At 50.6% G+C, this 27,967-nt stretch overlaps 11 protein-coding genes and 1 non-coding gene across 12 annotated transcripts in view; 6 read left to right on the forward strand and 6 right to left on the reverse strand.

The window, feature by feature from the left end:
- Pmar_PMAR021088 (actin, putative) overlaps positions 1-412 on the forward strand; it is a gene marked incomplete at both ends in the record, with an annotated part of 1,495 nt that extends 1,083 nt beyond the window's left edge. The window contains 4 exons of the mRNA XM_002784648.1: positions 30-43; positions 90-149; positions 193-292; positions 336-412. Coding sequence (XP_002784694.1) covers positions 30-43; positions 90-149; positions 193-292; positions 336-412 — 251 coding nt within the window. The remainder of the gene's footprint in view (positions 1-29; positions 44-89; positions 150-192; positions 293-335) is intronic.
- Positions 413-500: 88 nt separating this feature from the next.
- Pmar_PMAR021089 (hypothetical protein) lies at positions 501-1,681 on the forward strand. The gene has a single exon (XM_002784649.1). The coding sequence runs from the start codon at positions 704-706 to the stop codon at positions 1,670-1,672; it is 969 nt and encodes a 322-aa protein (XP_002784695.1). The 5' UTR covers positions 501-703; the 3' UTR covers positions 1,673-1,681.
- Positions 1,682-1,870: 189 nt separating this feature from the next.
- On the reverse strand, positions 1,871-4,603 carry Pmar_PMAR021090 (conserved hypothetical protein; the record flags this gene model as incomplete). The annotated part of the gene is made up of 3 exons (XM_002784650.1): positions 1,871-3,837; positions 3,943-4,252; positions 4,553-4,603. 3 exons carry the CDS (start codon positions 4,601-4,603, stop codon positions 1,871-1,873), a joined length of 2,328 nt encoding a protein of 775 aa, XP_002784696.1.
- Positions 4,604-5,524: 921 nt separating this feature from the next.
- On the forward strand, positions 5,525-6,266 carry Pmar_PMAR021091 (hypothetical protein; the record flags this gene model as incomplete). The annotated part of the gene is made up of 3 exons (XM_002784651.1): positions 5,525-5,615; positions 5,664-5,820; positions 5,904-6,266. 3 exons carry the CDS (start codon positions 5,525-5,527, stop codon positions 6,118-6,120), a joined length of 465 nt encoding a protein of 154 aa, XP_002784697.1. The 3' UTR covers positions 6,121-6,266.
- Positions 6,267-6,469: 203 nt separating this feature from the next.
- On the forward strand, positions 6,470-10,416 carry Pmar_PMAR021092 (peptide n-glycanase, putative; the record flags this gene model as incomplete). The annotated part of the gene is made up of 12 exons (XM_002784652.1): positions 6,470-6,658; positions 6,710-6,883; positions 6,934-7,593; positions 7,763-7,948; positions 7,993-8,098; positions 8,439-8,608; positions 8,660-8,806; positions 8,851-8,963; positions 9,010-9,166; positions 9,503-9,880; positions 9,929-10,304; positions 10,346-10,416. The coding sequence occupies 12 exons, from the start codon at positions 6,470-6,472 to the stop codon at positions 10,414-10,416; spliced, it is 2,727 nt and encodes a 908-aa protein (XP_002784698.1).
- A 1,420-nt stretch (positions 10,417-11,836) lies between these two features.
- Pmar_PMAR021093 (hypothetical protein) lies at positions 11,837-13,342 on the forward strand (the record flags this gene model as incomplete). Its single annotated transcript, XM_002784653.1, has 1 exon — positions 11,837-13,342. One exon carries the CDS (start codon positions 11,837-11,839, stop codon positions 13,340-13,342), a length of 1,506 nt encoding a protein of 501 aa, XP_002784699.1.
- A 161-nt stretch (positions 13,343-13,503) lies between these two features.
- Positions 13,504-13,576, reverse strand: Pmar_PMAR021094. Its single transcript has one exon. It is a non-coding gene; the product is annotated as a tRNA-Met (tRNA).
- Positions 13,577-14,546: 970 nt separating this feature from the next.
- Pmar_PMAR021095 (hypothetical protein) lies at positions 14,547-15,202 on the reverse strand (the record flags this gene model as incomplete). The annotated part of the gene is made up of 3 exons (XM_002784654.1): positions 14,547-14,725; positions 14,980-15,049; positions 15,167-15,202. The coding sequence occupies 3 exons, from the start codon at positions 15,200-15,202 to the stop codon at positions 14,547-14,549; spliced, it is 285 nt and encodes a 94-aa protein (XP_002784700.1).
- A 297-nt stretch (positions 15,203-15,499) lies between these two features.
- Pmar_PMAR021096 (ubiquitin-conjugating enzyme E2 N, putative) lies at positions 15,500-16,141 on the reverse strand (the record flags this gene model as incomplete). The annotated part of the gene is made up of 5 exons (XM_002784655.1): positions 15,500-15,546; positions 15,589-15,658; positions 15,702-15,845; positions 15,897-16,042; positions 16,087-16,141. 5 exons carry the CDS (start codon positions 16,139-16,141, stop codon positions 15,500-15,502), a joined length of 462 nt encoding a protein of 153 aa, XP_002784701.1.
- Positions 16,142-16,460: 319 nt separating this feature from the next.
- Pmar_PMAR021097 (ubiquitin-conjugating enzyme E2-17 kDa, putative) lies at positions 16,461-17,166 on the reverse strand (the record flags this gene model as incomplete). The annotated part of the gene is made up of 5 exons (XM_002784656.1): positions 16,461-16,513; positions 16,568-16,637; positions 16,683-16,826; positions 16,878-17,023; positions 17,112-17,166. The coding sequence occupies 5 exons, from the start codon at positions 17,164-17,166 to the stop codon at positions 16,461-16,463; spliced, it is 468 nt and encodes a 155-aa protein (XP_002784702.1).
- A 3,994-nt stretch (positions 17,167-21,160) lies between these two features.
- On the forward strand, positions 21,161-21,595 carry Pmar_PMAR021098 (hypothetical protein; the record flags this gene model as incomplete). Its single annotated transcript, XM_002784657.1, has 2 exons — positions 21,161-21,319; positions 21,377-21,595. 2 exons carry the CDS (start codon positions 21,161-21,163, stop codon positions 21,593-21,595), a joined length of 378 nt encoding a protein of 125 aa, XP_002784703.1.
- Positions 21,596-25,685: 4,090 nt separating this feature from the next.
- On the reverse strand, positions 25,686-27,941 carry Pmar_PMAR021099 (conserved hypothetical protein; the record flags this gene model as incomplete). Its single annotated transcript, XM_002784658.1, has 11 exons — positions 25,686-25,778; positions 25,834-25,926; positions 25,968-26,060; positions 26,324-26,423; positions 26,466-26,578; positions 26,623-26,784; positions 26,831-26,946; positions 27,129-27,297; positions 27,497-27,606; positions 27,653-27,793; positions 27,845-27,941. 11 exons carry the CDS (start codon positions 27,939-27,941, stop codon positions 25,686-25,688), a joined length of 1,287 nt encoding a protein of 428 aa, XP_002784704.1.
- Between the last annotated feature and the right edge of the window lie 26 nt (positions 27,942-27,967).

Genomic DNA, 27,967 nt, shown 5'->3' on the forward strand with positions numbered 1-27,967 from the left:
TGCGGTATCTCAGTCCGTCATATTATCAGGGCAAGCTTCACAGGTGCCGCGGGAGGCCACCGAAACTATCGCGTGACGTGTCTTTTCAGACGGCTGGGCTGGTGGAACGCCTGCAGAGAGACTGTGCGATGAGCTTGCGTGATGGCAAGGTGGTGTCGTTTTTTGCCTCCATCGTATCGTTGCTTCTCTAAGGTTCGAGTAATGGGAGGCTCTGGATTTCCTACGGCAGCCTCTGGTGGGGAGCGAGGATACTGCCCGTGGTTGGGTGGTTCCATAGTGGGAAGCATGGGAAGTAGGCTGGGGGCCATCGTGGTGGCCCGACGTACTTTGTGTAGGTTTCGCTTCGCTCGTGATAACGCCTAAGGAGTACGCCGAACATGGTGCTCGAATTGTCCATCGTAAGTGTTTCTAACGTTTGTGCTGGAATATAGATTTACGGGCGAGTTGTTGTGTTGTCAGTGTCGTACCCAGTGTGGGAATTCATAGTGCACATGGTCAACAACATGTGTTGGTAGAAATATGGAAATTGTGAGGAGACTTTGGGAAATTATCGTCAGATTCGTACACTTCTACCCAAAATCGTGTGTGGGTTTTCATGGTTTTATGAGGAAACTCACGAGCTCAGTTGAGGAAACCGAACATATATTCCCACACTGCTCGTATCAGAGAGAATGATCGTGTCACAGCCCGTCACCGTCTCTCAATGGTCAAGGCGACAGCTGATAGTGATGCTGCAGCCCTCAGCTTGCAAGCCCATCAGACCATCTCGAAGAACTTCGCCAAGTGCCCAGCAACGCTCGCTATCATCGAGCTCCCGTACAGAGTTGGCAAGTCGCAGGTAACGCTCGTCGTCTTGCAGGATGATGGGCGGGTGGAAACCCGCGAGGAGCGCGGCCCCCTGGGGTCGTGGTGGCCAAGCTCAGCCAAGTGTCTGTTACTGCAACAGAAGGAATGCCCTTTGGAATTTGCCCACCAATGCAAGTCGGTGTGGTTGACCCCCTGTCGCAGCAGTGCTGCTATCCTCAAGCCTGGCGATGATTCCTCTCCTGCGGCCTCCGACTTTGCTCTCTTGAAGGCGGTCACTGCTCAGAAGAAGGGGCCTTCTTTGGCCATGCTGCGATCGCCTAGTCGCCGAACTCGCACCGCGATCATTGAGCTGCCGGCGAGCCCTCTGGATACGAAGCACTCAAGCCTCCTCAAGGCCATGGGCCTCCGGGTCGTGGATCACCAAGACTGTGGCCGTGTCCTCATTGCATCGAGAACATTCAAGGACGGGGAGTGTATTGTCTTTTCGAAAGTAACGAAGTACACTATCGAGAGTCATGCTGACATCGACAAGCTTCGGCGGCGTGACCATCCCGAGCACTGCTTCCTGACGATAATCCACGAGAGCCGTGGCGGTATGTCTCTCTACTACAACAGGGAGACCTTCGACATAGCAGACCCCATCGGTGGTGGCGACCTCTGGTACTTGGTGAATCATTCGACTAGTCCGAATGCCCAGCTTAGACCCCACGATGGCGGTCTGCGCGTCAACGCCGTGAGGGACATTTCTCCTGGTGAGCCGATCACCTGGCGGTACCCCAACGGTTTCTTCAGCGAAGAGGATGTGATGATATCACTTCCCCGAGCGGTCAACGTGATTGACGATCCAAAAGCATTCGGTGGATGATGCCTTGCACTGTTGAAATTCAATGTAGACTATTTTCCTCATGCTCTGTCGAGTTACTGAGTTATTGAACAGAATATATAATTACTGTACAACGTAACGAACAATGCATCGATGAAACAAAAGTAATCGGTAATGGTACGAGACGACTCCATTTGTACATACATGATGGAGGGTTACATAAATGGATTATATATTTTACTAGTGTGCATCACAATCGACCCAGACAGAGAATCCTCCCTTGACGGTTCTTCTCGACAACCATAACTCTGCAGATCTTCCAGACAAGTGGATGCCCGACTCGTAGTCCTCTAGTCGCACAGTACAACCATTTTTGGCAGCACAATGGGGATGAAAACTTCTGTTGCATTTGGAGCATTTCATAGTTATACCAAGAACGCTGCGGCAATAGTAACAAGACTGGAGAAAATTACGGGGCCGTATGACGGACCCCTGGCGGAGGTCATGAAAGTTGAAGACCGGCGCTAGGCCCATCCAGTGGGCGCATCGGAGATGGACTTTGGCCGAGCAACCTGGAGGGACACCAGGGCCTCCTGGTATGTCCACGAGATCACCATCACTGTGCAAACACATCACGCAGGGCTGAGTCGATGGGCCCCCACTCGGGCTGGTCGTAGGTGGTGCCGTGGCCGGAGTCGTCAGAACGGAAGGCCGGTCCGCGACCGATTCGGGGGTCTTTGAGTCGTTTACTGCCACACCAGGGTCCATCCAGGCAAGCCAGAGATCTTCCGCGTCGACGCCACGGTAGAGGTCATAGCCTTCGTTGACTATTGAAGCTGCTGCACTGTTGGCGATAGCAGCTGCGAAGCCACCCTCCGTCTGTTCCGCATAGGGCGAGGTAGCGATAGCTTTAGTGAGCTTGTCGATCATACCAAAGGCATCGACATCTGCCATGTGCTGGCGGCAGTATATGAGCCAGTTATGGTTCGTGGGGTCGGGGATAGTAAGGGCGTTGCGAGTTGCACAGCTGACGTGGAAGTGTTGGGAGCATCCCGTCGAGCCGCATCTCACAGTTTCCCCCACAGCCTTGTCGCAGATGCCACAAACAGGGGCAGTCGATTCGGTCCGAGAGAAGCGCATAGCTGCTCGCTCAACATCCGGAATCGATCGGCATTTCCATGCGAACATACCACACCTCACGTGAATCCATCGGATGCTCCCTCGGAGCATCACCGACGTCATCAGGCCTCCACCAAGGCATCGCCGATCACCACCGCAGAGAAAACAACTCAGATCATCAGACTCGCTGGCGTCACCATTTTCCAGCGCAGAACACAAACGGCAGAGCCAGGAGTCCTCGTCGAGGATTCTGCTGATCTCGTAACAGTACTGGTGACCAGCCACCCCACACCCAGAGCAGACGACCATCTGATTGCCCCGGGCCAGGTCCGGTTCCAGACAGATCGAGCACACCAGGTAGCTCGTGTCTCCCTCTGGATCGTCACTGGTGGTGACTCCAAAAGTCGGCTTGAGGTCCCCATTATGAGGGTATACGTTCATCGGCGGAGGCCTTGCCCTCACCAAAGCCTTCATTTTCTCCACCACCGGAGCATTTATGGACCGCCGAGCGACCGTGAAGGATTCAGTCCGAGCCTTGACTCTGCACGCCAACTCCCTCTTGCGTTCCACTACTTCTCGCAGGCGACTTCTGAGTATTTGAGCCTCCGTAAGAGACTCCGATCTAAGATCCATAGCCACCGTAGAGCAACGCACAGGCCCGGCCCGAGGCATGTCCGGCTGGGGCGACGAGCTTGCCCCATCAGCCGTCACCCACAGCACCTCTGGTGTCAATGGCGGCGGCTCCTCCCTCATATACCGGCCATACTGGGCTTTCATTTGGCTCGCACACGGCAAGGTAATAGCGGCCTCCACTCGGGCGGGCCCTGCATCGACTTCAGCTCCACCTGCTGCCTCCAACTGCATGACCCACCCCTGTATGGGCGGCCTCATAATGCCAGATGGAGCCAGAACCACAGGTCCTCCAGAGGGGACGACAGTGGCGTCAACAGCATTACTCAAGAGCTGCATCGCAGGCATTATAGCAGCCGGGGAGGGCTCCTCGTTACACACCTCTAACCATAGCTTTCGAGCGCTCTCCATCGCGATCTCCTCACGGTCGTCTTCAACATCACTACTCTCGTCGAGTGCTGAGGAGGTGGGAGGTCCCCAACCACAGGGCCTAGGCGACTTCCCCAGGATGTCCCGAACACGCCTTTTCTTATTGTGCATTTTCCTGGGCGAGCGCGACCGACCCGCCTCGTCCCTGTCCCGGCGCCTCTTCCGCTTGTGTTTCTTCTTCTTTTTCTGCTTCTGCACTGTAGTGCTGCTACTGCCCAGTCTCGAGCCATCAACACTACCATCGACCATGTCCTTGTCGGTGAAGAGAGGGGTAGTAGCGGGGTGGTCGTCACCAGAAGTAGTAGGGGTAACGGCAGAGAGCCAGTAGCTGGGAGGGGGGTTCTTGATGGTGGAATTCACAAAGGGCGGGAGGTGGTCGTGCTGGTCCTGCAAGTCTGCGGTAGTCGATGAATCCATGACACCAGCTGGACCAAAGACGAAAGTCTAGCAAGAACCTCAGAGGAAGATGCATTTCATGTCCCCAACACCAAACGGGACATGTCGAGAAACTCAATTAGAGACATGAAGGTCCAAGCCACACTCTACTCGGCAATGTCACCAAATTCGCACTCAAATAGTTTGCTGACAAAAGGCCTGCATGGCGTGATCGACCAACAAGACCTCTTTTCGAGGGTCGTGGAAGCGAAAGAGAGGCGCATCTATGATGGCAGCACTCACAGTCGCAACGTATAAGCCCCAGATCGATCATGTTGGTACTCCCATCGACATTCGAAACCGGCTTACTGTCTTCACACTGCCCTTAACCAACTCGTGGGCTCCCTCACGGACTTCCATGCTCCTCCACTCCACTTCTTCTTATTGCAATGCCCACTACCGCCGCCCTTCGCTGACCACCCGGCCGACTCCACATCATCATTCCCTTCTACCTCTCTCCTCCAGCAATCCACTGTCCTTTCTTCCACCAACCATACAGCAACGTTCATCACCCCCCCTACCAACAGAAGCCCACCTAGAAAGCCCAAACGGGGGCAGGCCGCACATTCCTCCTTGGCCCAGCCTCCTTCGCGATCTTCATAATTCGCCCTTGCCCATTGTAAGGTAGCCGTTGTCGCATGATTCTCATCATAGCCTCCTTCACCTACTCCCGAGACTAACTGAATACAGCCACTAGCAACCGTGTCCACCCTTGAGCGATCTAACTTCTCCTTAATGAGCGTTAGCTACCCCTCTCTTAGACGTTCCTGTCGGCAGAGATGGAAGGAACAGTAGTTTTCCTCACAGTACGAAGTCTTCGACGAATTCCTCCCTAATAGGGTCCTAACAAATCACCATTGATACCAACGACTTCCTCCTCCTCAACGGCCGCAGATGGCTTCGCATCAGAGACCCATATGCGAAAGACCAAATGCAGAGAAACGAGCGCATGAGCCTTGAGCCCCCTATTTCCCATAGAGCTACTGCCAACTACATGTAGAGTATCACAGCCACGAGGTTTGAATTGGCTACTATTCGAGGGAGGGCGATAAACCCGGAAAAAACTCCACTCCGATGGAGGGACGTAGCAGACATGGAGAACATGCTGACATATGTACATATACTCTTACCTAGAATTAGATGCACCGATCCATGAGAAAGGCGAGTTTTGGTACGTCAACACTGGTGTAACTTGGGTTCTTGCATTGACTTGTATTTCCTCAACGCTATTGCGCACACGCCACCACTATCTCCGCTGTCTTTTTCTTTGTCCGACTACATATGCTTGTCAAGCAGTCTGCGGTGCTGTGTAGGAGGCTGGGTCCGCTCTGTAGGACGTTTGCTTCGTGGAAGGACTATGAACTCGTCGCCAGTGAGCCTATCGCTGAGATCTCCCGAAATTTATGTGGCGTTTTTTCAGAACGCCTCGACCGTGAGTTCCCTGCTGAAGACCCTAGAATGGTGAACGCTTACCGTATTAGAACTTTGGCGCTGGAGCTTGACGACTTCATAGACGATCCGAGGGCGGTGCTGAAAGAAAAAGATGCGGCAGGCATAGTCAACCATTGGAAGCACATGTGAGCTTTGTGGGAGTATACACCCACATACAATCATCGGCATCTACTTGAGCCTGTTACGGTATGAGATCAGTAGCATATAGATACGACGCTCGTCTACATGCTACTGTTTACCCGGAGATGGCTGAGGACAAGGAGTCCTGTCAAGGCGAGTCATCGAGCTGGGAGCATGACCGCATCTCGGTCGAGAAGGACCCATCCAAGCAAGTGGCGGATTTAGCCAACGCTAGTACCATCCGTCGGGCTAGGGAGGTCGACAGGGCCATGCAAAAGGACCGAGCCCACCGTATTAAGAACTAGAAGATAACTTTTTTCACCACTCCGGACACTTAGCAGATTCTGTGGAGTATTTAATCTTACAGCGATCATCACTACTCTCCCCATAATAGTCATTATTGCTCTCACACGCGGGGATGCCAGCCATCCCTACTCTTTGGCTCCTAGTGATAGAAATATTACTGTTGTGCAATGTGGTGAGGGAGTTCAATAGAGCTGCTCTTTTGAGTTCGACGAGTTCTCCCAAGATGGAGCTCCACATGTTAGATCCAATCCTGGGAGTCCCTTCTGAACCTCAGGAGAGATCTATTGAGGACGCCGAGTAGTTCCAAGAAGAGACGAGGAATCAGTCTTTGTTGTTGTTTTTTTTCTGATGTCGGGTTTCCTATCGAGAGCCAATCTGCCTCTGATGACCAAATCTGGTCAGCGGGCTGCCGTCCCTGACGACCAAACCGTCGTTTGCCTATACTTCTCGGCCCATTGGTGTCCGCCGTGTCGTCAGTTCACTCCTATGCTGAAGCAGTTCTATCAGCTTGCGAGGTCGGTCGGAATGAAAATAGAGGTGGGGCTAGCATGAGCACAGTATGACTGTGAAGAGGTGGTCTTTGGTCAGGTGGTCTTCGTGAGCTCTGACAGGAGCGAAGCGGAGATGCTCGACTACTTCCGTACGGAACACGGCGACTGGTTGGCCTTGTCGTATTCGGACCGCTCTCAAGCTCAGTGGCTGGGCCAGAACTTTGGAGTTCGGGGGATACCATCGTTGAAAGTCCTCAACTACGATGGCGAAGTGGGCAGGGTGTGGTATGAGGAAATAGTAAAGACTTTTTCTTTGCTTAGTCCTGTGTGGCTGATGGGCGAACCGAGGTTATGCGAGCCCTACAGGGAGGTCCAAGTGGGATGGTCAACTGCTTGCAGTCGTGGAAGGCTCTATCGGGAGTCTCCGCAGCCACTGCTCTTGATACTTCTAAGCTTTCTCTCCAAGGCAAGGAGCTTGCTCTCAAACTCCTTAACAACGTGCTCGGTCGTCCCTCTGAGACGAAGTTCCGTACGATCAAGTTGCACAATAAGACGATTTCCCAGGCCGGGCTGGGCAGTCCCGAAGGGGAGGCGGTGATGACCGCGTGTGGCTGGCAAAAGGTGGTGGGCTCTGACCCCGGCTATACGGTGCCACCAGTTAACGATGCTTGGCTGAGAGCAAGTCGAGGGGCACTGGAGAGAGCCATCGCCAAGGAGAAGGCAACGGTTGTGACTGCGTCCATGGGGCCTAGTGGAGCCGTTCGGGCAAAGATATCCTATGCGACGCACGCGGAAGAAATTGAAATCGAGACTGTGGATCTCTCAACTTTACGGGCGTTAGTATCATCATTGTTTGAAATTGAGGATGAAAATTCTGTGAAGATGTTCAGCGAACAGCTGAGGGCTGAGGGGGAAGTCTGTCAGGAGGGTCTGAAGGGACTATCCCTGGCAGGAGCGGCTGGGAAGGAGGTCGAAATTGTGGTAGGTGTGGGGAAGTGTTGGCGACAATAGGGAGTTTTTCGAGGAAATTTTGGCGAATGCGCTGAAACGTGTGTGGGTTTTAATAAAGTAGTGAGGAAAATTATGAACTCTGCTGAAGAAAGCAAACAAGGGGGGGCGGTAGGTAGCATCTTCCCCCATGTCATCGTAGGTGTTATCCTCGTTGAGTCCCTCAAACCCCTGCCCTGCTAAGTTGGTGGGTAGTGATAGTGAAGCCAATGGTTGGGCCCAGGAGGTCAGGGCTGGCCTCACGGCCCAGGTGGAGTCGAAGGCTGGGGGTGTTGGTGTGAAGGACAGTGTACGGCAGCAGATCGTCAACAATGCAATGCACGTACAGGTGGTGCAGGGGAGCCTCCTTATTGTTGTGGACTTGGTTGTTAGTTGTATGAAATCCCTTCAAACCAGCAGGCTGCCTTGTCGGTGGTCCCAGTAGTGGAGCTTCATAAGAAGGCAGTCAGCCGTTGTCGAGCTTTGGCGGAAGAGGACGGTAGGCTCTAGACGTCGTTCTGTGGTGAAATATGAAACGCAGTGACGAAACTCAGAATCAGGATCTGCTAGTGCTCATAGTGAAAATATGCAGGATCAGTGTGTGAGCATTATTAGGCTGATAACGAGGGGTTTTCGGGAGTAGGATGTCGTAGGACTGTTAAGTCTCTGCATAGGCAGTGTTGGATTTTCCCCTGCCAGGACGGTCGCTTTCCTCAGCTTGGGAGTTTTCTCACTAGTTATACACGACATAGAGTAGAAGTGTGTAGGAAACAATAAGAATTTCCCAATTTTTTCTATTTTCATTAACACTGTAGCACATTCTCTTGCACTGTGTATAGGCTCTCCCTACTATGCTGAGTGCCTTCTTGAGGAGCTCGTACAGTGGTTTAAGAAGTCCTTTTTCAAGTGGATGGATAAACCTGAATGTGATGCCTGTGGGTGTAAGAACACAGAGAGTCAGGGGACTACGACGCCGACCCCCGACGAGGCCAAGGGCATGGCCAGCCGAGTGAGCTTGTCCACTCCTTGACCGCCTCTAGCCCGACTGTGAGGCCCTTAGGTGGAGGTGTATCGATGCACAGTGTGTGGGTCTATAACGAGGTATCCACGTTATAACCATCCAGTGGCACTCCTCCATACTCGCAGTGGTCGCTGTGGAGAGTGGGCCAATTGTTTCTGTCTAGTGGCTAGGAGCGTGGGGTTTGAGGTGAGTCTGGGAAGGAGCTCATATATCGGCAGTCCCCCGGGCAGGTCCGACATGTCATTGACGCAACTGATCACGTTTGGTCGGAAGTGTGGGTCGATCGACAGCAGCGTTGGGTGCACGTCGACCCTTGTGAAGCTGTCATAGATGCACCGCTAATGTAGTGTGTTGGAATAATTTTGTGGCGCAGTGACGCGGTAGTGCAGGTATGAGAGTGGTTGGAAAAAGAGCCTTTCGTGGGTTTGGGCGACGTCTAGGGATGGCTGTAGGGATGTGACACCTCGATACACGCGTCACCTCAGCACGGAAGAATTCCAAAGTCGCCGACAGGCTTATGCTGGGGATGTGAAGGGAATGGAGGAGGTAGTAGATAAAAGTTGGGAAATTATGGGCTGCCTTGTAGAACTAAATTTCTGCCAGTGGAGAAAATGCAGCATTTTAGGTCAAAAATTTTTTCACTCATTTTTTTAATGATCGAGCCTCTAACTATCCTTGGTTGATTTGAACTCCCAAACCTTCGATCAGATCGGGTACAACATTTTTTCGAAATTTCATGATTATCTATGAGTAAAATATTCAACGCAACATTCCCTGAATGGGTAGGAAGATGAAATTGTCGGTAAGAAAATAAATTTGACCTGGAAACGCTGTTGTTGGTCCGCGTCCTTCATTCTTGTCGACTTATTTGTTGACACTCAGGTACTTGTAGCCGTCAACGACACTCTGGAAAAATGCTATTTCGACCGGGTTCGGAAAGTTTCGCCGGGGGTCGTCGAGGCTGTTCGGAAGTTTGACCACGACCGTTCCGCACGCGAGAGCACCACGATAGGCTCTGATGAGGACGAGTCGTTCGCCACTGGGGTTAATCCGTTTCGAGACTCCAAGACGGCCCTCAGCAGCGGTCGGCAGACGGGGTCGGTAGAGTGGCGGAAACAGCGTGGAGAGTTGGGGGAAAATCTGCTCGAGCATGGTCCGACTCACGCTGACACGGTATTCGTTGATTTGATGCCTAAGGAAGGAGAGGAGATGAGCGAGGTGCAAATCTTGGCCGACGACAACGCTGTGTATGGGTTGGAGGTAGGATGGGAGAGAGCCTCTTGGTGTGGCAGTTGCGTTTGGCGTCAGATCATGTGGTGCTCTGGTGAGACTTGTCGTAAGGCATGCGCGATGTCCTCGTCGCCGCATGGAAAGCCGACCGCGCACGCCCTGGTGATCGATAAGGGAGAATCTATTACAGAGGTCGTCGGTCGCTGTGGCAGCTGGGTCGATTTTTTGAAGATTCGGACGTCGAGTGGACGGGAGATCAGCGCGGGAGGAAATGGCGGAGCGGAGTTTTCTATTGTTAAGGGAGATGATGGGAAGCGTGTGATAGGGTTCAGAGTTGGATATGGGGGTCACATGCATAGTATTGGGGCTTACACCGCTGCCTTGGTCGACCAGGGCCGGCAAGATGCTGCTAAGGACGTTATGAAGGAGCTCTTCACACGATATGTGGAGGAAGGTATGAGTTGTGGAAGTTGTGGTATTGGGATTGTGGCTCAGGTATGGATCAGAACGCTGCTGCGGCTAAGGCGCTGTTGGAAACCAAGCGGAGGCTGACTCGAGGGCAATAGTCTTATATAAACCAACTACTTGAGTGCTCTTTCTCCAAGACCTCTGTTGTTTTTTATAAGTCTACTAGTGTCAATGGTTGTGATGGGCGCTGTCGTTCTGATGACATTGACCTCGTCACTGTATAGTTCAACACGAAAGTATAAACGACATTTGATCATCGCATGACCACGTCGTGTGTATACCCTCTAAGCTAGCCATACTACCATAGCACGAGCTTCCTGGGAAGGCTCCGAACACGGCCTTCGGGCGTGCGCTTACTACTTGTTACTGATGAAGATCATCAGATGATTCTGTCGAGACTCGAAGAGCGTTGATAATGAACGAGTGGCAAGGCCCAGTCGCATCAGTCGGAACTCCTCGACGAGCATTCGCAGTAGTCGGCAGCTGACTTGGATAGTCTTCTTGGAAGAGTGTCCGTGGGTGCTTCAAGCGGAGCAGTTGGGGTGGTGCTAGTATAGTAACCATATTACGGTTTGGCCGTTCTCCGGCGTTGATCACGATGAGGGAGAATTATGGTATCGGGGCTCGGAAGGGTTGGGAGGTGCTTTTCTAAATCATGCGGAATTTTCCGGTTTTTTGATGATTTTTCCCCGGTTCTGCTCTCTACGTATGGTCCATCCACAGCCCCGTATCCAAATTTGGCAAGGCGGTGTTTGGTGGGCCGGAACCGGAAGAGGGTTGTAACCATAATCCTGATGACTACTCTGCAACAGTGTGTGAAAGATACGCCTGTTGCGCACAGCGAAGATTTGTTGAATTTCAGGACTGATTGGGCGGACCGTTGTATAAGGAAGGCTGAGGGCTCCTTGGCGGTGAGGAGGATGAGTATCGGTCCCGGTGTCGACTTCGGAGCCGGCTCATGGCTCTGCCTGGATTGGCACAGAGTTTGTCCTCTTCATCGAAAACTTATCAGAGCATTTGATAATATGAACTTGACAGTCAGTTTGGCTTCCCCTCGGGTTGAGGTTGCTCCTACTTGCCATTTGTGTGCACTTAGGTACCCTGGAAGAAAATCTATCATTTTGGTGAAGTCATGGCTATGACGTTGCTGTTGTTATCGGAAGAGATGCTCTATTTCGCCGTGGCCACGAGTACGGTTTCAACGGACCGAGTTGGCCCCACATAGCGGCGATGGGACTTGAGGAGAATCCTCATTGTCCTCAGCTCCAGGAGCAGGTGGGGTTGGCATCAGCTTATCTCCCACGCCGTTCGGGATCCCTCTACTGGCGAGGACGAGTAGAGCGATGCTTATACCGGCCGGTCTGCAGAGGTTATGAATTACCAAGCCGGGCTATCAACTGAGGCAGTTCAAGCAGGTCGGCTGGGAGGACCGTGGTGGTGCCTCGGTGTGGAATATGTGTTTTCGCGTTGGGGGGAAATTATGGTGCAGTTTTTTAGGGAATTTATTATTGATTTCGAATGCATAGTCGCCGCCTTAATCCTAAGGAGTTCATCAAGACACCACGTCTTCATCGGAGCATCATCAAAGACGTTGATGCTGCTGCTGCTGATATTATCGCACTAAATCCGAATACGCCTAAGCCGAGAGCCAAGGCGAAGGCCAAGGGCAAGGCGAAGGCCAAAGGCAAGGCGAAGGTTAAAGCCAAAGCTCAAGGCAAGCGAGCAGTGAAAAGTGTGGTGACTCTGGAAACGTTAGAGACCGACATCTCCCTCGGTAACATTGGTGGTGACAGTTCGAGTGATGATGAGTCGTCCTTACATGGCAAGAAGCGCGACAGAGGCTCTGACAGTAGCACCCTGGCCGAGACCATGCCCACTCCGAAGCGAGTTATGAGGGTTCCCCGTTTGGTCATCCGAAGTGCACTGCAAGTTTTGGGCCCGGCGGAGTTCCTTGATACACAGAGTATTTGCCGTCTAGCTGCGACTTGTCGGCTGTTCCGTGAGATGTTCTATCCTGTATGTGGCTCGATCCGTCTACCAGTTTTGGATCTCTCGGGCACTGTGCGGGAGTCGCTGCTGCGAGTTGTTGGTCGACTAGATGTGAAGGCGTTAAAAGTATTGCGTGTCGGTGTGGATGCCGATGGTCATCGCCGGGCTCTATCGGCGTTATTGGATACGCACAAGTTCTTGCCTGAGCTGAGGCATCTCACACTCGAGTGCTACAATTCTCAGGTAAGCGACGTCAAGATTTCCCTCGTCATGGACCGCCTGACTGAAGCCTCGACGTCGAAGCTTTGTAGCCTTACTCTGGTGAACGTGTGTTGCGGTCCTGACTCGAGGGAAGCCGTGGTCGACCTGATAAACTCGGCCACAGGTCTCCGTTCGCTGTGGTTAGCGGAGCGGAGTCCATTACCGAACCGACTAGCCTTCCCCCCTTCACTGGAGTCCCTCACCGTCACATCAAGGAGCTCCTCTTTAACTATGGATGTAAAACCTCTCATACGTTTTCTGCGGAAGAGTAACCTCCAGAAGATCACCCGATTCGATCTCAGTGGTGTGAAGATCACTGGGATAGATGCTCTCTCTAAAGAGAGGGTAGAGGGTTTATGGAATCTTCCCAACTACATGCCCAAGTTGATATTCTTCGCCTTTCGTATACAGTTCTGCCCGCTGGGACTTCGTAGTCTCATAGAGCTACGTTTAGCTCATCCGCGGTCTTTGTTTCTGTTCCGACGTGTTCTATCTGAATGGCAGTCTCCTGGATTGGTTATCTCCCATCCCTCCGTGCGTCAAGGCCTTGTGGACTCGTCCTTCGCTAGAGCCTCCTCGACGTCAGATCAGATGCTTTGTTCTGCGAGGAATCTGTATCGCTTTGTTGGTTCGGCTCCTGGGCCCGATGTCTTGTATGAGAGTGAGTTCAACAGTACTTGGCAGGAGTTGTCGGATCCGTTGAAACGACAGTATATTATTTTAAGCAGGCTTTGGACAGCTGCTTGGAAGGATTCAGATTTATCCTCCCATTAGATTCATTAATCATGCCAGTATTCTGCAGCTCATATACTATGCTGCTTGTGTATTTTCGTATACTCTTTGCAACATGATTTCAATGTTGTGTAACATATAGAATGCAGACGATGCAACAGTCTCTTAAATGCAATGATTGATAAGGATACGGGATTGATAAGTGCGGCCTGCGAGGATCGAACTCGCGACCTTAGGATTATGAGACCTACGCGCTACCTACTGCGCCAAAGCCGCTTATTTACGACTTTCACTACGTGACCAATAACGTGCCATGAGCCTTAACAACTCTATCCAGTATCAGATACTCAATAAATCAGGTTGCGTGAAAGAAGCCACGTGTTCTTCATATCTCACACTTCTCAATTCAACAAGGTTCACGAGAATAGCATTATCAGTGTGAAATATGACAAGTGTGCGGTCACTGAACGATTGGCACCTATTGAGAAATTGTTCTGCCAAATTTCTACAAGTTTGCATAGACTTTGCCAAGTCATCAACATATAAGTACTCATGTTTACAACGAGGATCACGAACATCCTCCAGATAAAACCTAGGAGAGATGGACGCCATTCCAACACCAATTCGTTGCACCCGAGACTAGCGAATTCACATCGAACAGGTGTCACAAAACTGTATTCTCTCAGGCTCGTGGAAGTACGAGCCTCCGCGAAGACACCAGTCTCTTCTGACACATTTTGCAACCTGTTCATTGAAGATAACGGACTCAAAACAAAAATCGGATGAGCTTTTCTGGCACGACATGAACACTGTTAGTATGGTCACTCGCTTGAACTTTCTCTTGCGGCAAAAGACCTCGCAGAGGGGTGCTCATATACTTCCACTCTCAACCCGTCCTTCGACACAGTGACCTTCCGTACAGCAACAGGAGTAACCCTCTCATCATTTCCAGACCAGGCAGTCCGGTGACTCCAACTGAGTTGAGACGCCCTCAAGCTCAGCTACATCATGATGGATGCAAAAATGGCTAAGTTGAGTTGATTTACACTCAACCAAACAAACGACTGGTAAATCGATTATATTGACATCAAATCCAAGTGATGATGGTAGCAACAGCATCAGTAGCAGCAGTGACATTAGAATAATACACGAACTAGCGCTATTACACCGTTTAGGCTAATACTCGAAAGAGACTACATATATACATTTCGCATGCCACAATATTCACGGTGGCAGTAACGAGTCTTCATTTCCCTCTTATACTAGCAGCGCTCTGCGGCGACACGTTTCTTGAAGGCCGCTCAACGAGCACCCATTCGCCGTCCTCTACCGTCGACTCCTTTGATGTCCGACTCGAGCCTCTGCCGAGATTTGTAGGAGTCTCATTGGGGATTAATGCGTCGAATAACTCATCGATTTTATCTCCTAACAGGATGACAGCTAGTGCGAGAAAATATTCACGTGGTCTACTGTTGGGAAAATGAAAAATCCGAGAAAATTTAAGGAAATTATTGTTGGTTTTGTATAATTCGACCCCCAGCGAGCGTGATTTTTCATAGTGTAGAGGGGAAATCAAACACATGTCCCAACACTGGCGACAAAAGTCGTCACTAAATTTCCACTATGCAGTTCCACAATTCGCAATGGAGCTCATCCCGCAAGATGTCACTCGCACTCACCAACAAAACATCCAGCCTTGAATAGCTGTGATGCCGCGAAACCCAAGGCTGTCTGGAGTCCCGCTTGGTCCTGCTGTGAAGGTGACACCAACCTTGGCGAGGAGCTTCTCGTTGCTGAGCTGCTCGCTGGGCTGCTGCTGACTGTGTTAACCGAATCTTTGTCGAGACAGTAGGGAGAGCCTAGCACCCTGCTGGGCTGACCCCGATCTACTGTCGATACCATCAAGGGAACAACAACGAAATGTGGCACACAGCAAAGGAGGGGAAGGAGCTGAAGCAACAATGTAATACGGAAAACCGCGCAGGTTCGATCCCGGCACCCTGCATTTCTGACCATCGCCTATCAGCCAACATGGTCGAACACGACACTTGATCGTGAGGTTAATAGCAAAGGTATCGATTATCAGGAAACTGCTGTTGTCATACCTCCATAACAGTGAGCGTCACTACACCATCCCTAGCATAGTATACTAGAGATGCTCATCCGTAATACTACGATGATCGCGATCACGTCAACACTTCACAACTGTTTCTTGTTCATGGCATATATCTGGTTCCAGCTCCGAGCTGAAACAACAATCTAAAGCGACCAGAAAGAGCCGTTCTCACCAATGCTGTCAGCCTCTGCCCTGTTATGTTTAAAATGCTCGGCGACACCAGTATCGAGCGGATCATCAGGCTGATAACGGTGAGTGATGATAAGCAGAGAACTGTGATACTACCTCAGGGGCAGATAGCAATGCTTGAATGGAGAGTAGGACGGTCCTCATTTGAAGTGCCGGGGACCATTTATCCTTGAGGATATCCAAACATATACGACCCAACTTGTCGATATTTGGATGATATATCTTCGTTAGGAAACGGACCTTTCGAGAGGGAGACATCAACCGACTACGACTAAGGCGGATTGCACCCACCTTCGGAGGCTCCATGGGATACCCCTCGGGTAAAAACATCTCCAACTTGTAAATTCCATTCTCATACGGGGTCCCCTGTGGTCCCTCCAGCTCAATATGGAAGTATCTCAGATTACTCGGATCTGGCACTGCTGAGAGCCCCGGAGCTGCAACCAGGCACCATCTAGCAATGAACAACTCTCAATATTACGAGGATCCTCCTTGAGCTTTTGAGTCTCCTTCTCAATGCGCTTAGTGATGACCATTGAGGGATGGTCGCAAGCTAGATGTCGCCCCAACAACAGCCTAAATCAAGTTACCCACGCCAGAGGATTGATACACGCAACTCACGATCCTCAAAAGGAACGATGTATGGGAAACTGTTATTCCTACTGCAGTATTGGAGGGAGCACCAAAAATCGCGACCGAAACCATAGAGAGGCAACGGCCTCACTCGAGGTGACTCCACGGTAGAAATATCACAACAGCAGTTAGATGAAAGACAGGGTGGTCGTCCATCGTCAAACAAGCAGTGGCTCATCACTACTACAAAGCAGGATGGGTCAGGTATACTGATCAAGGCATCTAGAGCATCTTCGGGGGCTCGTGGAGGGCATACTTCTGATTCCAGCTCCGTGCTGAGGGGAAAACGGCGTAAGTGACATACCAAATATAGGAGCGGGAAAGGTTACCTATAGCGTCGGCTTCCGCCCTGTTATGCTTGAAATGCTCAGCTACACTGGGATCAAGCGGGTCATCGGGCTGCAACAAAGACATATTACACTCATGAGAAGTAAACGTCACTACCTCAGGGGAGGATAGCAATGCTTGAATGGAGAGTAGGACGGTCCTCATTTGAAGTGCCGGGGACCATTTATCCTTGAGGATATCCAAACATATACGACCCAACTTGTCGATATTGGGATGATATATCTTCGTTAGGAAACGGACCTTTCGAGAGGGAGATACCAACCGACTACGACTGAGGCGGATTGCACCCACCTTCGGAGGCTCCATGGGATACCCCTCGGGTAAAAACATCTCCAACTTGTAATAGCCCTTCTCATAGGGGGTGCCATCAGGCCCTTCGAGCTCGATATGGAAGTATCGACTGTTTTTGGGATCAGGAACAGCATATAGGCCCGGGGCTGAAATAAGAAATATCTTTGATAACCAGCAAAGGCATGCTCGACCTCAAGATACCCACAAATCTCTATACTGCGCGCCCGTTATTACGAGGATCATCCCTGAGCTTCTGCGTCTCCTTTTCGATGCGTTTGGTGATAGCCATGAAAATATCACTGATAGTAGACTCAGAATTCCACGGTCCTTCAACTATGCGCTGATTGCCTCCCGAGTACCATCTCAATAGCGAGAGACAACCGGGAGCTTATCACGAGCTATGCCCAAAGGAGACGGCACTAACCAGGCAGTACTGGTTGCTCCCTGAAGGCAAACTGATACCACACCTCGGATAACGCGATACTCTTCGAATAGCGCATCTACTGCTGCTGCTCATCAGCGTGACTCAAGTAACGCTAGGGCTAACGGAGGGCTGCTTCACACAAAACGTCAGTTGTGACTCATTTCAGAGGCGGAGCGAAGCTCTGTCGCCATGTGCTACCACTATGCAAATGCTCTCGGCCCCTTGAAATCTCGAAAGACTATGTGAGGGTACTACACCCGCGTAACTTGAACCTGCTCGGGATTATCCCTGGGGGGTCAGCTGGTAGGACACAAGCCCTGTCCCCATTGCGCAACATGATAAGGACTCCGGCTCCGCCATGGTCCAGTGGATGATGTCCCTCCTCCATTGTCGATATGATAGCCACAGCCGATTGTACATTTCTGTGTATTTTGTACTAGAGGTGGTACGGTCACGAAGTCGGTCTGAGTTGGTCTTCTGGAAAGTTTTGCGGCCCGTAGTAGATCATTCTTAGTGGCGCGCAAACCGAACGTCCTAAACGTCCCGGGCAGTCCGAGGAGAGTACGGAAGCTCGGTAAGTACAGGCATCGACCTTTCTAGAGTATTACCGAGTAAGCGGCTGTCTCACTCTTAGAACAATAGCTCCTCACTGACCGAGAGCTGCTTTGGATGACAGAGTGGTATTGAGAACACCACTGGACCGTTTCTCGATTATTCTTGTGCTAAAGTTGCGACGAAAACACGCTTACTAGTTCTATGATCGATTGTCGCCTCGTTCAGATAGGAGATGGCTGGGCTGTTAATTATACTGAAGTGAATCTTGGCGACAGAGTTCCTCGGTTATCCTTCATTTTGCGCACACTGTGTGCCTGTCTTCATGCGTGAAAAGCTATAATCGATATAGCTGCACGTATGCACACGAATTCCAAAGTTAAGATTTAATCATCAGACGTTGATGCTGGCTTGCTAATCCCTCCGTTTGCCTCCGACAGCCTCCCTGTGACTGTACGGTCCTTTTCCCCGGCGGGAATACTGACATCACTATCGTTTGCCTCTGACTGCCACACTCTTGGCTGTTGGTCCTTTTCCCCGGTAGCGACAGATTTAATGCAACAACCACATAGAAGCCGTGCCAGTCTTGGTGTTTATGGTGTGACTTCTTAGAGGAAATCTTCAACGACCTTTACTCACCCAGTTTTCCATCAATGCGATACGACAACATCAGTGACTTAAGTCGAGAGTTTGACACGCCTCGGTATCACAGGTCTTGTGGAGCCGCGCTGCTCGAGGTATATGCTGTGATTGCTCTTTGCTGAGTCTATCTGAACGATCCGTCGCGGATGTCAGCAGTCAACTGGGTACCCGCCTGTGTCCTACCGGATGCACTCTTGCTACAAGCTAGAGTGTTCATCCGTGGGTGGCTGGGTATGTGGGAAAGAGACGTTGACCCTGGCAACTCGACTGTGAAGTCTTAACAGCACTCGCGATGAATTATCACGGGATGAATCATTCAGGATGAATTATCACCCGTGTAACTGAATTATGCAGACGAAATCGATCGCATATTGGATTAAGCAAATCTCGGGGGGTTATGGCATAGGTTCCCCGCCCAATTGAATTGATTGTACTGAAGCATATCTTAGGGTTATGGCATAGGTGCCCCGCCCGATGGAATTGATTGTACTACGGCATATCTTGGGGTTATGGCATAGGTGCCCCGCCCGATGGGATTCATTGCACTAAGGCAGATCTTGGGGTTATGGCATAGGTGCCCCGCCCGATGGGACTTATTGTACTAAGGCATATCTTGGGGTTATGGCATAGGTGCCCCGCGGCGGGACCCCCGCCCTAGGAAATTGCTTCCACTGGAAACCGCTTAGTCATGAGAAGCGGCTTACTGTATCCAGTTGGACAGTATGTTTGCTCGAGCAGCACCTCACTGCCTGAACAAGGCGAATTAGCGTTTTGGGAAGGCAGGTCGGCATTCGCTGGCTTGGTGGCCGCTGCACTCGGTAGTGCTACTGACTTGGTCATAGTCAAGAGATGTCTCTCACTATGAAAGCATTGAGATCAGTACACTCTCTTGGGTCTCCAGAGCTTACCTCGTTGCGTTGTAACCTTGGTGGAATGTGCTTCTTGTTAGTGTACCTATGCTCATCAGCACCGTTAGTGCGACGAGGAGTGAAAGTATAAGGTTCCCTGCTACGAGAGCTGTGCTGTGGGATAGGACTCTGGATGACCAGCATCAGCAGGGGCAGATGTAGTCTAGCGGTATTGTACCGGAGAGCTATCCCCTTCTCTTTCCAGCATGGTGTGCCTAGAGGACATACTCGGCCAACATCTAGTGTACATAGCAGGAAGTCTTGTGGAGGCAGTGAATAGTCGTGATAGCACTTCGTATTCCGCAGTGAGATCTGCAGCTTACTCGGGGGTTAGCCATTGCTCCAGATGATGAGATTCAAGCATAATACGAGAGAGGGGTTCCAGATGATCATAGAGACCCTAAATGACACGGAGCTACCCCCTCAGGCAGTGAGAGTATGGACAGACCTCCCACCAGGTGATGATGGTGTAAGGTAGCGGAGGGCTCGACTGGGTTTCCTCAGGGGAACCTTCGGAAGGTAGTGCACCTTCGAAGAGTGTGAACTGGGAAGCCTGTGTCGGTCTTGGAGATGTTTGCAGCTCAGGATGGACGATTAGCAGGGGGTGAGGCTGTGATTGTACTGTGGCTGCTGAAGGGCAGCTACTGTGTGTTCGATCTGGATTTATTGCTCTACTGGGGGTTTTGTCTTGAATGCAACAATGATATGTGAATATTCTCACCTAGGGTACTATTCGCGAGCTGCAGTCTTTTACTCGTTCTAGTGCACACTACTGAGAAATGATAACATGGGAAGGTTCCGAACTCTTCCACAACTAGTCCGATCTGTTCTATAAGCGATAGTGGCTACGTCGGGCGCTACTTCCTGTTTTCCCAGTCAAATCGGCTCATTACTAAGTAAATACCGATAAATCATCGATCCATTGGGAACACCGAGAAAGGAATTAGAGACCATATTTTCATGTCGACAGCATCCTGATGAGTCACTGTTTCGGGTTTTACCGTTGTATGAGGTCCATTACTGTCTCAGGGAGGCTGATGGCTCCGTCCACGTCGATCTCGAGACGTATTTTCCCCAAATGACGTTGAAGCCTCTGAAATACCCGTTGCGAGTTCTTCCCACCCCTTTGTCTGCTCGACTCATGTCTGCCGAGAGGGAGTTCATCGGCGACTCTCTTGGGGAATATGGTGGGCCTCCGGTACTGTCTTTAGCCCGTGGTGTCACCGTCGTGCTTATTAGGATTTATCACACTAGATGCAGGCCGAAAATGCGTCTGCCTCCTAGTCGGCGACGAGCTTACGCGTGGGTCTCCCCTACGCGTCGGGGGATGAGTAGGGATTCTAGTGCAGGTTCTATGCCGCTGGTCGGAATATGGTGTGTTGCTGGGGACCATAGGGACAGAACAATGTAAGGGAAGCATAGAATCTGCGTCCTTGTATTCTGTTGGATAGATTCACAGCAGTCGAACACTACCAGCGGTCTGACCTTGTTAAAGATAGAGTTCTCGCTGGTGGGGAGGCTCTGCTAGTCCTCGTAGTCTCCGATCATGGCAGTTGTGATTTTTATGAAGGTGGCAGTCTGCGGGTTTGTTTTATTGACCATTTATCGGGAATCTCAGGCACAGTGGAGTGTCCGTCGGAACCCCGACGTCGGACGATTGCAGAGGCCACCATTGACATCTCAGGTGGTCGGGTTGCAGCTCGCCATGGATATTCGCCAAGTCCTCAGGAGGTTCCCCGAACTCTGATATCATCGAAATGACTAACAATCTGAGCGTTCGGGAAGTGACGATGGACTCGGGAGATCCGTCTTCAAGCAGAGACGAGGGGGGAGTTGTCCAGCAAGAGGCTACGCAGCATGAGGAGGAGATGACACCGCGACGGCCTCGGATGCCCCATCAGTCCCCACCGCTACAGGTGATATTATCACCTTGATGATGGGTACGTGTAGCGGCCTGATTTGGCTGCTTACAGGAGGAGCCAGCAGAGCCCGCCCTTGAAACCGATGTTGTTGAGGATGTGCAAGCCCGAGGTGTTGAGGAGCCCGGGGAGGAACGCCAACACTATGAGGATCTGGATGGATTGAGACGGATGATGATGGAAATGCAGTGCAGGCTAGATGCGCAGCAGAGGAGTATGGAGGCTCTTTCTCTGGCAGTAGAGGTGAGGGTCGCTGAGGATATGTACGGGTAGAAGCTGTAGCCACTCTGGTCGGGACGGGTCCGGCGTGATGATCTCTCTCGATTCGAGCCCTGGCTTTGTTGGTCAGGGTATGCGAGGGGAGCTGCTGAGGCGGGAAGACTCAGAAAGAGCCATGCGAGAAGAGATTGAGAGTCTACGGCAGCAGCTGCACTCGAGAGCTGCCGGGGGCATCCCTGGGAAGACAAGAGCATCATCAAGTACGCCTAGCAGCACCACGTCAGGTAATCGCACTCTTTCTGGCTCGTGGTGTAGAACCTGGGATAGCAGTCGTAGTATTGATGAGCGCAGCTGATTGTAATGAGCCATCACAGAACTCCCTCAGAGCCTTCCCCTCATGATCACACGTTGAACGCAGAGGGGAACATGCCGGGTCAGTTCAGTCCGCGAGCAATGCCGGATACAGAAAGCCAGGCTATTATCCCGATGAACAAGGTGTCTCGATGGGCGGATATAGAGGTATAGCTGGTGGTTGCCTCGATGGCGGTCAGCGGCAAGTATGCACCTCTAGGTGCCGCGTATTATCAACGTCCTCTCCCCAGCTCTCTCCCTCACGCCTTCGCTCAGTGGCTGCTCGACACCTCTGAGGCATTCGACCGACACTATAGGTCCCCATAGTCACTAGTGGTCTCTCTGGACGAGGCTTCTGTGGATCAGATACGGAGGTCTGATAAGCGCTTTCCTCATCATTGGTGCCGCATGTGTCAGTCCTCATTGGGGACCCCCCAATCAATCTCTCCTTCGATGTCCTGTTGTTTCGTTATCAGTGGCACTTCTCTACAGTAGAGAGAACAAGTCTTCCTAGTAAGACCCAGGAAGGGAGCAATTCCCTTCCTGGGTCTTACTAGGAAGACTTGACAGCCGCAGCAGCAAGCATCCCTCACTACAGCAGCAACAGACAGCTCGCAGTAACGACCGAGTGAGCTCTCAATGCTTGGTCTACAAATCGATTCTCGGCCTGGAACATATGCGATTAATCTCGCCGAAATTCGGCGGCCGAATGCACTGCAGCTCATGTGGATAATGCCAAATATTTGATCATTCGTACGCGAATCGATGATGAACTAATTTGCGTTGAGGGATTTGAGTTGCAAGAGCTGAGGCATCATGTGTAAAAACCCTAGCCTTAGTATGCAAAAAATGTTTTCCGCGGTTATATTTTAGGCACCCAGTGCATGGCGATTCTCGCACTTGCTGGTATACCAACCCATTCAGCTTCCGATTGGTCATTTCGTTAATTTCAAAGTCCTTTTTTGGTTGAAGAGAGATAATTCATGTGCCTTCTCGAAATGGCCGAATGGAAGTAAGGACACTATGCGTGCCGGCAACAGTTGCCGGGCAACTGGATGCGGATACACAAAAATATAATAACACTGTGTATATATAAAGATAATAACACTTCGTAAGTGACACAGTTCTGTGGCTTCATATAACGAAGTCTGTACTGGCATAGCTCAACTCATTCCAGTAGATGATGCGGTGTAACCTTCATCATTGACCAATGTATCACTGCCATAGCCATACTCCACCATATATCCCATCACTGATGGGCCATCAGGAATGGTGGGAACTCGAACTTCCATTACACCCATCTTGAAGCAACACAATATGTCCGGGATAGCAATCGAAGTTTTATTATCAATTTTATATTATCAAAAAAACGTAGCATGGGACATTCATTTCATCATTCATTATTATAATGACAGAATGGGCAAAGAGCCAAAATTAAGGCGCAGATGGAACAGAAAAGGACGAGTTGGGTTCAATAGGAAAGGCTTGAACCGGAGTGATGCCAGAACTACTGCGCAACGCGTTCGTCGTGAAACCGTGATTTGAGTACAGCCATTGTACTATGATGCATGCAGCAGCACTAGTATCCCAAACGATAACTATGTTATCATAACATCTCATAACACCATATGAGAACACATACCATACGGAACGACCATTTCCTCCACAACTCACAGAAAAAAAACCTTCACACCCTCCCGAGCTAAGGACGGCGATCATACCACCAACTGTGGAGTTCACAGTGACTAAAGCGGGGGTATTTCCACAGAAGGCGCGTTCAGGATTCCCACCGACGTCAATTCGGTTACCTCGTGAGCATGTTAGTATGAAACACGCCATTAAGATGTCAGCATGTTTCCATTCGTTCCAATGAAATTACGTTGTATACAGTTACGGGCTCGGTGTGACCATCAAAAGTAGGCGCGCGCTAAAGATCTCCGCGACCGCGGCCAATCGTGCGACCGAAATCTCTTTGCTATGATCTTACGCGGAATTGATTCTGCAGTGCAGAGTCTACATCGTATGACACAATCTATATCGAGTAATTAGCGTAATCAAATTCTTCAGAATGAAGACTTCATTCTTAGTTATCCGATCATCATAATGACAATCACTTCCATCATTCTGGTTCATATTGTGGCCATAGTGGCTACCAGGGGCGGGAGATCTACCGCCCTCCCCACCCCTACCTCCACTGTGGAGCCTGCCTCCTCCACTATCGATGCCCATGGCAGGGGTGCCTGGTGGTCTCTTATGGAGAAGGTTATCGAGCAGCAACTGGCAATAGAAGACGCTGCGGGGGGAGTTCCAGACCTTGTGCGGTTCGGCGCAGGGCACGGAGACCTGTTAACCGTTATGGCTAATTTGTCCCCTTGTTTTACGGTATTTACTGTACTTTTGTTACGGTAATTGCTGTTTGCTGTCCATTGTGCTAGCCTCGATGATTCGCGTCACAGATTTGTGCATGCGTGCTGTTCCCAGGGTTAGGCGTTCGTAAACGACGTTCGTTTGCTTACGTTGGACCTGAACCCATGCTCAGAGTGATTTACTGTGATTTGAGGTATATCATTCGCTAATGGCTAAGCTTCGTCTGAACGGTATCTTAGTCAGGGATTGGTTTACGGTATTGTATACGAATTAGGCATTGTGTTCGCTAGTCACGATGGTATTGACTCGTAGTTGCAAGAGTTCGAATAGAGTCGTTGATCATTCGGGTCAACGGAGCCCCGTTGGAAAGATTGTTAAGATTAAGGAACGTGCTCGTCGTACGGTTCGTTCTAGGATTTCAGGGAGAGTTAAAAGTGATCCCAGTCACTACGCACAACGTTTACCTACACTAACTGGGAACTTACCCTTACCTGTGGTCAGCGTATCACCGCCGTTGTGCACAACCTACTCACTTTCTCCACCACGACCACCTCCATCATCACCACTACCACTACCACTACAACTACAACTACTACTACCACTACCACCTCCTCCTCCACTACCAATATGGTCAATGAGATCGGAAGCCTGCTTAGAAGAGGAACTGGAGGGTAAGATTGTTTATCGAATAGCTATTAGCAAAGGTATTCTTTCAGGGCATCGTCGAGCGAGGTCGCACGTCCAAGCCTGGCAGTACTGGTGATGATTATAATTAAGATTATTTTTTAATATTCCGTATACTTTTTGCATGAAGCTGTTTATATTTTCCAATCTCAGTGTTTTGTGTTTCGAAGTTGTCAAAGCAAGCGAAGAGCCGGAATCATAACGGTGGACATCGCACCGGTCAGAGGTGAGATACAATCCTACGTTCGTCACGAGAGATCAATCCCTACAATTGGTCGTACATTGGTAGCACCAATGAGCTCCCTCAAACGAGAGCATTAATGAAATGATGCCTCAATGATTCAGTTACGGATAGCCACGATGTACGGCAGCCGGAAATCCCAGCAGCATTCAACCCTACCGAGAGCTTGACATAATCGCACAATGTCGCTGATGATCTACCTAGTCCCAATATGTCAGCCACACGAGCAGTTGACGACAATACCCACCCTGAGCTGCTGAAATCCAACAGCTTTCTTCAAGAGAGTTTCGGGCTCATTGAATCCTATGCACTGATAGCTCCTCGTCTGGGATTGACCGTTCTCAACAGGCCCATCAAATCCGGCTCATCTACTAGGAAATTACCAAGGATGGCCCTATACCACGAGAGACAACCTCCATAGCTCTCCGCCGTGCCATGCCAGCTAACACCACAACTACAACGCAATGCACAGTTGATAGAAACACATTAAAAACTCAGTATTCACAAACGACTGCTGGCGACTGTATGACCATGTTCATCGATTTTTGTAGCATATTTCCGATACTCCTGCTTGGCAATTGTAGCGAGATGTACCTGAGACCGCGTGAGATCCAATACACTCGAAAGGATGCTAGCCGGGGTTTCTCACTGCGTCTGGCCCATCAGCGATCCTCAAGGGACGGGCCAAGGCGTAGAGGTAGGCCAAGTCAAGATCTCCGCTGACGCCAGCGCCACCACATATCTGACTTTCCTTCAACGACATCCGTTCATGACAGTAGCTACTTGGATGCAGCGGTCGATAACTCTGCAGGCCATTCTGGGGGCCACCACTTTGATGGCTGCTATCTTCGATAGAGCTCCTCTCACACCAACTGCCTGTTGAAGACACGAGAGGCTTGCATAGGAACAAGAGCACACATCTTCCATAGGATGATCGAAATATTTCCTCGGCGCATTTGAATATCAGACGAACGCGGATGCCATTCTGGAGCACCCGACGAAGCACTTTCACATGCGATTAACTATCGTGTAGGTTTCATGACTAGTATAATCTACCCTACAGTAACTGTCAACACCATACATCATCATCCGCCCAGATTCAGCGACGCCAAGTAGGACGAAAAGGCACGTATCATTACATCTATCTCTGCCGCTGCCCTCAACACAAGTGCTCTAGCAGCCTCGATTTCAATCCGGCACTCAGCGACTTCTGTCATGACTCCCCCGTGGTGGGCTATTCTGTAAGTGAGAACTACATAAGACTCCCCGCCACCACCCTACATCTTCCCGAACGCCTTCCGCTTATGGGCTCGGTCCACGGCTATCTCAAGAGCTCGTTCGGCCATCCCAATAGCTCTCATGCAATGATGAATACGACCTGGTCCCAGCCGTGCCTGCCGAGATTTATAATACTATATCAAATGAGGCTAGGGTTTACCTGAGCAATTTTGAATCCATCTCCCTCATTGGCGAGCAGAGAGTCTTTCTTTTTGAGTCTGACTTGGTTGAATTCCACCAGTGCGTGACCATGAGGAGCGTCATCATAGCCAAACACAGTGAGGGGTCGGGTCACTCGGATACCCGGAGCGTCCATGGGTACCTCAGGCAAGCCTCTGTTGACTACTGCACGAGCAGTGATCAAGTACCACGAGCATCGACTGTTGCTGGTGGAGAGACTTCCCTTTACCCGAGTCGACCTTGCCCAGTAGGATACCCACTTTGCAACGCTCATCAACGGCACCGCTAGACCACCACTTAGTGCCTAAGGCATCCAGTCCGACTCCATGTAGAATCGCAAAAAGGTCAATTCGACTATTCGAATTGAGACACGCTATCATCATAACATTCAGATAGTAGAGGAAAGCGAGAATTGTGAAAGCTCGCGCAGAGCCAAAAGTAATATGAATCCCAAACCAGCGCGAATCACCATAGCCACGACCTTACCATTAATAACGTAATACTCCCCTTCCGTGGCGATGTCGATGGATATGTTACTAGCATCAGAGCTGGCGACGTTCGGCTCAGTCATGAGGAACGTGCTACGAATCTGTCCATCCAGGAGCGGCCTGAGCCAACGCTCTCTCTGGTCGGCATTAGCGGCCAAAAGCAGCACCTTGACAACAGAAAACAATCATGATGGACTGAGTCGATCGTTGCGAGATCAAAATATAAAAAGAACGAAAAAATCATGACATAACAACAATAAATCTATCAATTTGTAACTCAGTGAGACAACATTCATCCAAAAAGTGCAAGTTGCACTCTTTGGTAGGTTTGCACTGTGCAAGGCCATACCCGATACGGCTCGCTACCTCCATATTGCCAGTATCAGGAGCACTGCAATTGGTAGCCTCCGCGGTGAGGAGGTGCTTACCCATCACCTCACATAGATGGGCATACTCGAACGTCGACAATCCAGGACCTACCACCGATACAGAACACTCCTCTAACGACCCGTGTTCATCAACACGTGCTTTCCTCGAACTTCCTAGGAATGAACAAATTCCATAATCCCCTTCTTTTCGCCTCTGCCTTCATATCCTCCATTACAGGAGGGCACGTCCAACGATTGCTGCTCTTCGAATGCTGTTCTTTGTAGAGTAGTTCTCCTGAGACCAATGCCAGTCACTATACACCGGAGAACTAACACTCCCACTGACCTGGTTTCACCACCTCATCTACGAAAGCGTTCAACTGCCTGAGCATTTCTTGAGCACGCTCAGACATCATAGCTGGCGGCGACGACACTCCCGACATATTACACAATGCCCGCTACCCATCGA

This window comes from Perkinsus marinus, assembly GCF_000006405.1.
Source record: "Perkinsus marinus ATCC 50983 genomic scaffold scf_1104296934700, whole genome shotgun sequence".
Taxonomy (NCBI): Eukaryota; Perkinsozoa; order Perkinsida; family Perkinsidae; genus Perkinsus; species Perkinsus marinus.